General features: G+C 39.2%; 1 protein-coding gene across 8 annotated transcripts in view; it reads left to right on the top strand.

Annotated features, from left to right (window-relative positions):
- TMEM241 (transmembrane protein 241) overlaps window positions 1-13,705 on the top strand; it is a 56,036-nt gene that overhangs the window by 277 nt on the left and 42,054 nt on the right. For 7 of the 8 annotated variants that reach the window (XR_010610164.1, XM_065668125.1, XM_065668123.1 and 4 more), the window contains exons 2-5: window positions 2,093-2,139; window positions 4,652-4,729; window positions 9,096-9,177; window positions 12,427-12,504. Coding sequence is in view for 7 of the 8 variants with exons in the window: in XM_065668125.1 (XP_065524197.1) it covers window positions 2,093-2,139; window positions 4,652-4,729; window positions 9,096-9,177; window positions 12,427-12,504 (285 nt within the window). In the remaining variant the exon portion in view is untranslated. Of the gene's footprint in view, window positions 1-2,092; window positions 2,140-3,253; window positions 3,441-4,651; window positions 4,730-9,095; window positions 9,178-12,426; window positions 12,505-13,705 lie in introns of all 8 variants that reach the window. The other variant, XM_065668126.1, reaches the window with a different exon arrangement.

Genomic DNA, 13,705 nt, shown 5'->3' with positions numbered 1-13,705 from the left:
AGCGGTAGTAGGGGGCTGCGTCTGAGGTCGGTGCTGGCACACAGGAGGAGGAGGAGGGACAGTATTCTCTTCTTGCCCTGCCCTCCTCAGGGAGAGCCGGCGGGGGAGGGCTACCCCCTAGTGAAGCCTTCCCCCTGGCACCTTAGACCAAATGCGCACCCCAGTGTGCGCTCCAAGTTAAGAAGTAGCATGTTTAGGGGAGAAAAGGGGGTAATATATCATTCAAGCGAATGAAATGTTGGCTGTAGAGCCTGAAATTACTCTGCTTTGAAAGCGCTGTTGAGGCTGTATAGTTTCTGCAGCTACTGAAAGCACAGCCATTCCCCAAGAGATCTATTAACAGTAATACCAAGTATACAAAGGAAAAATGTGAAATACTCGAAGTGTTATAGCAGCAGTGAAACAAATGTTAACTTCGACAGACTCTTTTGCAGTTTAATTAACCTGCAAATTAAGGACAAGAAATTTTGTTTTCCACCGTGCCATTTACTTGCCCACTGGTATTGATGAAACATCCAAGTAGGAGAAGTAGGCTGAAGATGGCCACATTGTGGATAAAGTTGCATGGTTTAAAGGTACCCATAGAGTGAAGTAGTTTTTTCACTCTGGGAGGAAGAGATAAAGTAATAACCACTGCTTGCTGTCCTATTTATCAGAGAGTGTGCCTGTGTTTCTGGTACAGATTTCTGAAAGAAAAGATGTTTTTGAAGCAGGGTATGGATTTTCTGAGGGAGAGTTAGAAAACAGTAGTGTTTCAGAGGTGAAAATAAAATATTACATGAGCACTGGCCACTGGTTTCTGTACCAAGGTATGCTTGCCATTAAGGACACCCAGAGGTAGGCTGAAGTCCAGACATGAAGCAGAGTTTCTAGGGAGACGTCGCACACTTGACTTGTCAGACTGTTAGGAGCAGTGATTAGTTAAACAGAGGGAGGCTAGAAAAGCTGCCAGAGTGCATTGTACATTGGAGAAGGTTTAACTACACTTGAAATTGGAAGGACTTTGACATAGGGCCTCCATTTTCAAACCTGAATGGAGGTTGTACTGTAATAAAGTTAAAAATAGCCAGAATGTAGACCGTGCAGTTGTTGCAGGTGGTTTGTAAACACAAGAACGAGTATGAACATGCGCAGATGTATTGTCCTGATTTAAAACCCAGGTGGCAGTTCTGCCAAATGTATGTGTAGTATGGTCTATGGTGAACCAGCAACCCTTATCTCTTTATATTGATGCTAGCTTTTTAGTGACACTCCCCACACCTAAAAGCTGGATCTTGCAAGGTGCTCAGCACAGTTTCTTCTCTGTTGAAAGCTTTCAGCTTTTCCTTTCACTGTTGACAGCTTGTGCTGGCTCCTGGAAGGGATGGCAGGTACCTTTCCTTTCCTCTGAAGAAGCTTGAGTCATTCTTCTCCTTTGCAAAAAAAAAGTATATACTTCATTATGAGAAGTTGTTAGATCCTGATACACATATTGAAAGGCATATGTATTTCTGCCTCATATTTGCATATATACATATGTTGTGGGAAAATACACTAGTACCCATATGCACAGACCCTGAGAAAGCATGCTAAAGCAATGACAGAGAGGCTTTACTTCTTTCCTCCCATATATTACGTCTCCAAAGGACTTTTTGGACTCTTAGTATTTTACACAAAATAGTGTGTGAACAGAGTGTCAGGTTTGTAAGATAAATTAATCAGAAGGAGACAAATATGTTAAGATTAATTCTGCCAAAGGTTGCCTCTGTGGTATGATACGATTTTAGTTGGAAACTGCTTGTGTCTTTTTGTTCTTGTTAATCGTTTTCCCATTCAGTGTGATGCATGGAGTGTGCTCAGAAAGAGCATTTCAGAAGATAGCCTTCTCTCTGTCATTCAGTGTGTCTACTCTATACCCCATGTTCTTTGGTGTCTGCTGCTTTCCACAGTGACTGGGGCAGCATGGAGCAGTTCTGGCTTTGGAAGACAAATAACTGATTTTTTGTTTTGTCTTTTTATTTTAGTAAAAACTGTTTGTTTTGTTGCTCTTCTGATTGTTGATGTTAGAAGCTGGAGGTGTTTGATGTCCATTAATTTAGTATTTGTTTTCCAGTATGTCCTGTCTGTCCTGCAGTTTACCTACCCTACCCTTTTTCAAGGGTAAGTATTGTTTTAAGAATACAGTTGTTTGGAAAATTACTTCAATTAGTAAAGATCTTGCTGTTCCGTGCTGAAGCTAACTTTATTACCTCTTGTCATTACTGGCTTTTGCTGTCTAGAGAACATACTTCATGAAGCCTTAGTAAAGCATTCATTAATGTGTCCTGGTTAGTTTTTAAACACCACAATGGTGATGTAATTAAGATAGACTTTCTCATTTCCCGTTTTTCTGAAAGTCTTATGTTTCGGCGTAGAACAGTCACAATTATAGTACTGCCTGTCTTCTTTGGAGATGGTACTCATGGATAACATGCAGTTTGCTATGTTAATGAAAACCAGGCTTAAACCCATATTTAGGCATACACATACCATGTTGCTTATTTTCACACTTAGCCTTTGTAACTCTGCATTACAATTTGCTGTCGTATCTTAATGTTCATAGTGAGAAATGTAACAGTTTGCTAAGTATCCATCAGTGCTGTTAATAATTTGTGAGACATTTACTGAAAGTCTGGCCTCTTAGATTTAAGACTTCCCCCATTTGTTCTTTTGAGATAACGGTACAAATCTGCAGACACTGGATATCTTTAATTCCTTTACTGATGCTTAACATGGCTTATATTTTTGTCTGACTTGCAGCATCAGGACTTCAGTCAGCTCTAGGAATAATTGCCTGAGGAATCTCCATATTCTTTGAATGTACTCAGCTCTATTAAATATAGAGCTGTGTGTCAATGAATGCTTTGACACACCCACACAGAGACTGTCTCTTGGACAAGGCTTTTATCATATGGGGAGAGGGTTTTGAGTAATGTGTGTAAACTACACATGTTGTAAATCAACAGCAAAAAAGCATACTTCAGTGGCAAGCAACTTCTTTATGGTATCTGTGTTGCCACAGTTACTTCCTTTTTCTGTTATTTGGAAATGCTTCTCATCATCTTAGTATTTTTCCACGCGTTCTGGCTTTTAAAAGTGATTTTTCCTTAATAATTGTCTCAGCTGCACTTTCATTTAGAGCTATGACAGATGAACAAAGGAGGAAAAGGATGTTTTTCTTAGTTCATGCTGTTACTGTTCATTGCCATTGTTTTTGTTCCCTGTGTGATCTAAGAGTATATTGCATAGTGCTAAGCATCTGGAACTTCAACTTCTGTCCTTAAAACTTGAGACAAGAGGAAATCCTTCACAGTAGAGTGGATGGGAATTCATCACTGGCTTTGTTTAGAGCATAGTCAAGCCTGCAGCAAACTTCAAAGACACCTGACTTTTAAGCTCTTGTATGCTCCTCATCTAAAAAGGTGAGGTGAGCTGTGATAGTAGCATTGAGTATTCATCATACCCATGTGGACAGTGAGCTCGCTCTTCTGTGACACTGTCCAACTGTATGCAATACAACATAGAGTGAATGTTTGTTTATTTGCATATGTGTGAGATTTTGAATAATTGCTTAAGTACATTGCAATGAATGGGAATAATAAATAAACCCACTTCTACACCTATCACAAATATTGATGTGATTTAATAGCGTAATACAGTATCTGTGTTTGAACGATGCTAGATGTTTAAGGATTTTTACCTGAGAAGCTTGAAACACCTCTCTGAAAACCACTGGCTTAAGGGAAGCAAGCTAATAACTTATTTTAAAGATTAAAAAAAAAAAATAATCAGTATTCATCATGAGTCATTTTACGTTGTCTGCAAGCATTTCTAAGGCCTCAAATATTTCCGTAATAGACTAAGGAACACCTTTATGGTAGGATAAATCATATAGATAAGTCAATGCAGAATGTACGCAATTGTTTTATACCTTCCCAGTGATAACACCTCAGTATTGTGGTTTACATGCAAGGTTTTCTGGCTGCGAAGTTTTCTCTAGAGGTTCTGAATCAGAGGCTCATGCAGCATAGTGATGTTATTGTTGATGACACTTGACTTGGTGCTTGCTACACAAGATGTGTCTGTGGAGGGAAAGCAGGCCGAGTTGGAGGGATTTTGTACTCTAAGACCATGTGAAGTCATAGAGCTAATGTTTGAAACTACTAGGACTATACCTGTCATCCTTGAGGCTTATTATTTCAGCTGAAGCGAGTCTTTGAATCCTGAAATCATGTTTATTTGCTCTGACAATAAGAGTTTATGTCTAAAAGATAGTCATCTTTTGTCACACATCTTCAGATCAAGATCATGGCTCTAACATCACTATTATTATTGTAAACCGTGTGTGGGAAGAGATGATAAATTCAGTAACATGACTAAGGTAATTGTGGTAAATTTACAAAACATTTGAAACAGGAAGTGGAAGCACCTGAGTATTATAAAATTTGGAGGAAATGAAGGCCCACAAAAATGGAAGATTCAAAGGGGAATTTTGACATCCCTGGCAACCTAGAGAAACACAAAATAACTGGGGTCATGGTGTGCTGTGGGAAATTCTGTGGATTCTAAACTCATGCTCTATGTGGATTAAAAAAGCAAATAATTCAGAAGTGCTGTGTTGTTTTTATTTCAGGTGGCAGACATTAGTGGGTGGACTTTTGCTTCATGTCTCCTGGAAGCTGGGCTGGGTGGAGATAAACTTGTGTTCAAGGTACTGTGGGGTTTTCAGTATCTGCTAAATACTTATTTTCTGTAGCTGGGTTATGACATAGTTAAGTTGGTTGTGGAAGTTACTAACTTGGTAAAATATAAGTTGGGAGGTGTGTATGTGTTCTGCTTCACAGGCATAGGAGAGATCTTGTGTTTTAGTCTAGTAAATGTTCAATGACACACACCTCAGCTGATTACTACTGTAAAGTGGATTCAGTTTAGCCTTGGTAAGACAAAGCCTTGGTCAAAAAATCACAGACATTAGTGAAAACTATAAAGGTAGCTTATCCAACCATCTGTCCACATGTCTCCCCTGGATTATTTATAGTATTTTAAAAGAAACCTTGGTTGAGAGCATACCCTTTCCCAAAACTTCAGTGCAGTGAGGTCCATAAATGTGGTCTGCCTTTTTCTGTAAGAGCTGTGTCCCATAAATGGGTATCATTCACTCTTGCCTAACTCTAGCATTTATTACCGCTCATCAAAAGCAGCTGCTGCAGTACAGGATTGATATAATAATCAAACTCCAAATTAAAAGGTGCTTTATAGCAAAGATCGTCTGCTTGGACTGTGATGACAACTCAGAAGAGTGTTCCAGCATACTGTAATCTGCTTGGGTGGATCCATTCCGTGGTACAGAATGTGGTGTATCTTTTTAGTTTTGCAGAAATAGTATAATTTAGAAGATGTATACCCACAGCAGATTTTGAATCGCCATCTCTGGGGATACTAAGAACTTTACTAGACAATGACCTGAGTAATGTGACTTGATTCTGAAGCTGGGGTGGTGATTGGACTAGATGGCTGCCAGAGTTGCCTTCTGAGTAACTTTTTTCAGTGATTCTGTGTTAGCAGCTGATGGATTTTCTGTTTGGGATTCAGATGGTTGGCTTGCAAACCTCAGTCTCCTGATTTGTGATGAAATCTACATGTATTTCAGAAGAACCAGGCTATGTTCTGTTTTCATGTCCATGCAAGTGACTACATCACTACTGAAACTTAAGTGAAGTTGTAAATAGAAACAGAATTTTGCTTCTTATCTTACCTTTAGTGCAGATAAAATGAGGATGTTGGTGTAAAAGCTGCCAGTGGTATTGGTAGAGTTCAGGATTAGGGTCCAACCCTTGCTTTAGTGGCAGTTACTGCGATACATATTGTTATCAAATGCATATTATTTATGCAGATTGTGGCGTTGTCATAACAGTCTAAAAGAATACAGCCGTCAGTAATGTCTTTTCTAGTTCAACTTTTCATCACTATTTTTGCTTTAAACTATGAAATTAAAAAAGTTAGAAGTTAAATCTTTTTTCAGATTCAGAAGATTTTTATTTTTTTTTTTCAAAACTTGGAGGACATTGAAGAAAACAGTGGACAAGAAAAATTTTTTTACTCTTGAGGAGGATGTTTTTATTTAAGAAAAGCTTTTGTGAAAAATTAGTTCGTGTTTTGACAGTGGCGATTTCAGGCCACTAGATGTCAGCACACTGTAGGAAAAGTGATTTAAGTACATCTTGAGAAACCGCTTTATTAGTTTAGCCAATACAGAATTCTTGTTCTAGAACAGAGTGAATGAAATTACCAGAATTAATTGACATGTTTTGGCTATAATTCAGCCAAATACTTAAGCATGAGTTTAAACCCGTCTTTATTCAGAAGAATTAGGATCATGTGTTAATGATTTGCTGAGCTGGACTTGTAGCATGTATATGTGGTTTAAAAAGAAAAAAACAACCACCAAAACTCAACAACCAAACCCCCTAAAAAACAACTAAACAGTAACATTCCCAACAAACAAGCAAACATAATGTCTCAAAGCTTCTGTTTATCACTCCCTCTCAACTCCTTCCCCTTCCAAAGGTGATTTTTCTTAGTACTACCACTGGGATAAGGACATTCCCCCCTTAGTGAATATTGGTCTCTGAATCTCTGTTCATTTGGGTTTTGTAGGGGGTTTTTGTGTATGTGAAGGATACTTAATGACATCTGGTCCCCAGTCTGTCACCCATTTATTAATTTCCACGAAGTGTCAGCATTTTTGTCATGTGGACTGATCTCATGCTTTTTGAGCCAGTTCAGGTTATGTCAGTGTCTCGGCAGAATTATTTTATCACCTAGAGATCATCACCCTTTTTTCTGAAGTCTGGAATTAAATTAAAAAATTAAAACATACTGCTTAGAGTAATTTCTCTTAGGTCTTGTGGATATCCTGGTTTTCATCTGTTTTCCCCTGGTCCTCCCAGCTGTAAGGGACTGTCACCATCATTGTTGCTTCTAAAGGCTGAATGGTGACCATCTGCAAAACTTGTATCCAAAACAAGGGCTCTGTGGAGCTTAGAGGAGTACGTGTAGCATCTGCATAATGCTCCCAGTGCCACAATCTGCTGCACTCATCCTTGTAAGGCACGTTAGTCTTATGTGTTCTGGTTGGCATTTCTTGTAGTGCTGAATTTCCCCCCTGGCTAAGCAGCAGCTCAGAGCCTTGCTTGAACCAAAGCTCTAAAGTGTGTTTTAGGGGAACCTATCCACTGACTTTAGTGGCATTTGAATCTAACCCTACAACCACAGCTCATCAGTTCTTTTATGTCACTGAGCTTTTTTGTTTTACATGTACATTGCTGTATTGCCAACATAAAAAGCTACTAATTGGTTTACATACAAAGACAGATTGTTGGTGCTGACACATTACATCAAACATCCATGCATTCTTTGTCAGTCCCTAAATTCCCACTTGGCAGCATAAAATTCTACCCTTACGTCATGGAAAAAAACATCTGAAATCTTTTTCCATGACTCTTCACAGTATTGCATTGGAAATGAAGACATGTTTGGGATTCCTAGAATTTAGTGGTTGGGAACATGAAAGAGTGATATTTTTATGTTCTTAATGAAAATTCGGTTTTCAGTGTGTGTTCCTTTCATCTTCCCAGCCCTTCTTTCTTTTCTTCTATTCTCCTTTCTTCCATTTGTGGAAGTTCCAATAAGGTGTGAGTATTCTGTTGGTGTCTTATGTGAACTTGCTGGTAATGAGGTATGACAGTTTTAGATCCTGGTTTTAGTGAAATTCCAGTTGAAGTCAATAACCTTAAATGAACAGTGTTTTTATAAAAAATTACGGTGGCTACCCAAAAAAAACCCCAGAACCAATATCTATGCCAGTAAAAGTATCTAAAGATTACTCTATTTTTGTGACCCTGGGTATTTTTATCAAGTATCTTAGAAAATTATTTATTAAAAAGAAAAAAAGAAATGTGGTATTTAGTTTTTTTTCTTGTCTGTGTTTACATTCATTTTTGGGCATATTTTATCTTCATCCAGACTGTTCTGATTTCATTGTTTAGTCATCTATTTTTCTTGTATTCATGAAGTGTGGTAGTGTAGCAGTACCTATATTTACATTTTAAGTCTTACACTAGTTTGAAGTATAATCCAAATTAAGGAATTACAAAGCAGTTTGGTTTCATTCTGAGAACCAGTATTATTCACTAATGTTTTCTTGACTTTAGTTTAAAGCTTGGGAAGACTGAATAGGGGTAGCATTGTCTTCAGTCCTGAGAAGCGTTTGGATCAGGCCTTTAGATCATTGCTACTCCTTTCCTCCCTTGCTCAAAATCTTACATTATTCTGTCTGAAATTTACCACCTACCTGATCCCTTTTTCCCCTTAAGTAACAAGATCAAAAACCAAAAAGTGCAAATTCTGAAGCTCCTTCTCAGAACGGAAAGCTGGCCCTGCTGCAGTAACCATGGATTAAAAAAATAACAATAATAATCAGATCAATCTGATGACTTCATCCCTCCATTAGCTGTCAAACTGCCTCTAGGAGTTTGGCTTAGTTGAGGGAGCATCATTAAGAAATCTCAAGAGATATGCTTCCACAGAGACAATCTGATCTTTAGGAAGAATCTCTTTTTAAATCTGGCTGAAAAATGAACGTGTGGGTGGGCAAGTGTATTTCTACATAGTGAAAATGTGTGCTGTCTGTGCGAGTGCACCATTTTATGCCTTCATTTGTCAGTTTTTCTTCCTTTTACAGCACATCAAGGACATTAGTTGAAATTTGTGTCCCTTAAAACCAGTAGGAATAATTGCTATGAAACAAACAATTTCACAGGGAGAGAAGCCAGGGAAAGAGTAAAAGAAAATATATCTGTAAATAGCTCTTATCCAGTGTTAGATGAAGCGATTCATTTCTGTCTCAGGATTCTTTAGTAAATGGGAGGAATACTGAACACTCAGACGAATTTAATATGCACATCTTTTAAATTCATGTACATATGTATGTATTATTATATTCCTTGCAAACAACTGTTGCTGGCTGTATGTAAACAGAATGTGGTGAAGTAATGGGATTTTAATTGTTTCCACAGGTCTGAAATCCTGTCGTGGCTTCCTGCTTCAGTACTTTTTGTGGGCATTATTTATGCTGGCTCTAGGGCACTGTCTAGATTGGTAAGAAGCACACAAGTAAAAGTCAGTTCTTTACTACATCTAATTTATGAGCAAAGAATATTCCCTTCATACAAGGTGTTTAATGCTGTTCCTCTGTTGGGGGGAAAGAAGGAAGGAGGGGTTTAAGTAATACATACATTGTTAACGGTGCTAGAGCAGTGATCCCATCCTACAAAGTGCAGAGCAGTATCAAAAAACACCTCTGTGATGGTCCATAGCACTCAGCATCTCTCCAGAGTGCTTGGTGTTTTGCAGAGTAGATCATCAGTCGTATGAATTGTGCAAGTGGGGAAGAAGCTGAAGAAGTTACTAGCTGTAAGTTTTCAAGAGAGGGACTGGGGCTGTGGGATCTATAGGAAATCCTTCCAGAAGGATGAAGACCGTTTCAGTGATCTTGATGCTTTACAGGATTTGAAAAAATAAATTGAAAGTTCAAAAGGTATTATGGAAACAGATTAATCAAGTTTATGATCCATTTGAATCACAGTAACCTACTAAGTGTTCAATGGATATCAGATCTGCTTTCATTGAAGTTGAATGCTTTTTACTTAAATTATATCGTCTTCTGTGGGGAAAAAAAAATGGTGACATGAATTTTTGAAAACGAGCAATTTTTTTACTGCTGTTACGCAGTCTGCAAGGCCAGATTCTGCACTAGTTCCCTTCTGCGTTCTGTCAGTGCATCTTAATCTAACCAGAGCTAGCTTGCTCTTACCAGCTCCTAAACCTGAAGGAGGATCAAAAGGGAATTTTTGCCAATATTTTGCTTGTAGTGATTCCTTGAACTTCCCAGTGGAGATATAGGGCAGAAAAGGACAGGAGGTCTTTGTCCTCACAAACAAGTCTGGGGGCCTCATCTTGGACCCAAGTGATCTTCAGAAATCAGAGGCATATGCTCAGAAGCCCCGTGCCTCCAGATGAGCTGTGCTTCAGGGTGATTGCATGTACTTCCTCTTGGTTCTTTGTCAAAGCAAGTTCTATTGGGCTTCTCTGGTGTAAACTGAGCAAAGATCCCTAAAGAGAGCCCTGCCGGGAAACAGCAGTAAAGCCTTGGCAGCAGCGTCTTTTCTGCCTGCTTACCTGGGAGGTGGGGGAGGGATGAATCACATCTTCTCTGTTATTTCTTCTTATTTCCTAGTCATCCCTTAAGTTACCTGTCTCCCTCCTGTCCCTGCTCAGGTCATTCAAGAGTGAGATGTACTGAAGTGGCAGAGGGGCTGTGAATGGTTTTGACTTATATCCCAAACCTTTCTTAAGGAGGTTATATCCCAAACCTTTTTTAAGGAGCATCTCCCATTTCTGACTGGCTTTTTGTTATATGTAAATAGGGATTTAGAGGCCTAATTCTGTGGCCATTTTAGGAGGAAAGACAAAAACACAAGTCATCTTAGGCCATAGTTAAGTAATGCCTTGTGCTGGGGCTAAATTCAATTTTGCAGATAAGCTTTAATTACAGTAACTTTGTGTACAACAATTTTGTGACAGAGTGAGAAGGAAAATGGACTCTCCCAATTTTGCAGCTGAATAGGTTCACCTCAGCAGCATATTTTTGAATTAAGTGGGTTTATTGCTAAAGCAGAAATTATGTATACTTTTTTGATCAAATCCAGGGAGGCCCACCTTCAGACATTCCTGTACACTGGCAGGGTTACAATCTTAATCTCTGTTTGTGCCTCTCCCTAGAGGTGCTGGCAGTCTCCCCTGCCCAGGAGTTCAGGGCTGGAACTGGAGGAGGAGTGCTTAGCTCCGGACTCTGATGCACTAGCAAAAGTATGCAGAGCTGTGGTGGGAGGTTTGTACAGAGTCTATTCTCCCTACCTGCCCAGCCAGTAAACCTTTCTTTTTGTAAGCATTAAGCCCACTCGCAAATTTAAGAAATACTCACATCAAAGGCAACAGACATATGGAGAAGGTTAACTGGGCTGCGCAAACTGGAGCCATTGTTGGCTCCGAAACACATTTGGATGAGCCAAAAGCAAGGGGGAGGAAAATAAAACCCAACAGATTGGCTTCACAAAAGGAAGAATGTAAATTGTGCTGTCAACTTTCCTTGGGTATGGTTATTTCTTGTATTTCCTATTATTGTATCAGGCACAGGATGCTTATGTTAGATACTTCTGGGTTTATGTTCTTAGTCATCCAGCAACAGGGCTGGGAATTGGTTTTCAGAACCAGTGAAGCTGGGGCTGACAGCTTCATGCCAGCTGTATTTGTGTGATTTCCTTGCTAATTTAGAGGTGTTAAAAGTTATCTTGGTGCAACTGTTGTGTTTATGGATCCACCCCAGTTGTCATTAAACTTGAAATGTTTAATTAGTGATGCTTATCTGGCTCTATGGGAAAGAAAGGAAATATCCAGAAAATACAGATTTCAGAATGCATAGCCAAATTTAAGAGGTATTTGCTGTTTGTTCCACCTGAAAAGGCATGGACATTACTGAGAAATTAACTCATTCTCTACTCACATAATTTAAATACTGTACAGAAGCGGGGAAATAGTGCTTCCTAAAACTGCCATAGTCTTTAGATTATCTTAATCGGAGCAGAGAATTGCTTGTTTCAACTGTTTGAGAGACCATGGGTCTGATTTGGAGGAAGTAGTATGAACCAGTAATTCTGGTTGGGTTTGCCTAGGGCAATGGGGTGGTTGATTCATTATTGTTATCACTGAGGTTTGTTTCTTAATGATTTCATGTTGGGATGGTGTCCAGAGACCTCAGTGGGTAGAATTTTGCCATCACTTTTGTATGAACTATTATATTTCTACTCTAATTTTGGGCAGCTCTTCCTAGCAGTAACTGAAAACAATCACCTAAAATCATCTTGCCCACAATTCTGTTGCTAGGAGTCAGACTGTATTCTTAGGAGCAGTAGACAGAGATGGGAAAACTAATGAGAACCGTTTACTGTGGAGGCTGCAGATGTTTGAACAGAGAGGCAAAACTAGAGGCAGAAACCTGCAGCAAATCTCACTGTGAGGTAGCTGCATATAAGCAAACTGACTGAGCACTCAGAAGTGGGAGAAGAAGCAAGCAGGGTCTGTGTTTAAAGATGCCTGTGCCATGTAATAGTGATTGGAATGGGTCTAAGTCACTTTTAGGAGATGTGGTGTGGGTTTACAGCTCAAAAAACTGAAACAAACCCCAAAACCACAAGCATGTGGGACAGCTGTCCCTTAGAGGAGTGCCTCTTCCCGTGTGTGTGACTGTTGTGGTTTGATTTGGGCATTTTTCTTCTCTCCCAATGGCAGCCAATCCCAGTGTTCCTCACCGTGCACAACGCGTCAGAAGTTATAACCTGTGGGTTCCAGAAGTTTGTGCAGAAAGAGGTAACTGATCTATTAATTGACATATTCAAGGTATCCCCTGTGATATAACTGCCCCATAACAAACCACCTGATTTCTTTTAATATGGGCATTAGTGCCATGTGCTTTTCTGATCTTGCAGTGACAGCTAGTCATTAATGAGACCGAGAGAGCTTTTCTCTTAACAAGTGTTTCTGTTGGCATTTTGTTTTCCCCTTCTGTTGATGAAACTTTGCAAATGTGTATCACCAGTTTGATCTGCATTTTTAAGACTGGCTTGGTCCTGCTTGTTTTTCCCTTTTGAAAATGAATATCCACCCTCTCTCATGCCCCATGTAAGATTATCATTGAGCTGAGAGGGAGGAGGCCTGGGTCTCTAGATCTAACCAGTATATCTAAGTGTATTGTATGATTATAGATAGATCACACCTCTACATGAAATGCAGGAATAACAGTGCATTTCTGGATTTGTTTTGAATGCTTCAGAATCTGTCCCAAGTCTTAAATCTGTCTTAAAGTTAAGAGGATAATTCCTGCACCCTGTAGTAAGAGATGGGTTTCTTTCTCACAGACTCATTGGGAATCCTTCTCTTTTTTTAGGCTATGAAATGCTTTTCTAATTGACCAGAGAGCTGCTGTGAGGTAGCTCTGAGAAATCATTTATCACAAAGTCATTTCTACAGTGCCTGTGGCTTGCTGTGGAAGGGATTTTCCAATTGTTACATCTCTTGTGTATGTAGAAGACAAATAAATGGCCCAAGTTTGCTACTCCTAACAAACTGAAGAGGTCACTAAGGCTATGCCTAAGGGACATAGCAGTGTGTACCGTGGCATGTTGCAATGTCGTTGTCCTCTGCTTATTGTCCCCGACAAAGTGTTTCATATATTCCTGGTTATGACTCCTCTTTTTAAAAACAAAAGCACTATGGACAAGGATAATGCAAACACAGGTCTTGCTAGGAAGCTTCTGGGGAATAATTTTGGACGAAAGGATTGGGAAACTCTCAGGAATTTAGACCTCTGGTTGTACCTAATAAATTGAGGATACTCTATTTGAGTACATAAAATACACAGTTTTGGTATAGTTCAACTTAAGTTTAAGGACCAAGTGTAAAGTCATGTCTAGTTTTAGGTATATATGCTGGTAAGAAATCTGAAAATATAAATCAAGTTGAAGTAGGCTAATCTGTAATCCTGGTTCTTCTTTTCAAATTAAATTTGCTA

The sequence above is a fragment of the Lathamus discolor genome, chromosome 2, assembly GCF_037157495.1.
Source record: "Lathamus discolor isolate bLatDis1 chromosome 2, bLatDis1.hap1, whole genome shotgun sequence".
NCBI lineage: Eukaryota > Metazoa > Chordata > Aves > Psittaciformes > Psittacidae > Lathamus > Lathamus discolor.
Note: the sequence above shows the minus strand (reverse complement) of the source record. Positions and strands in the feature narration are given on the sequence as shown.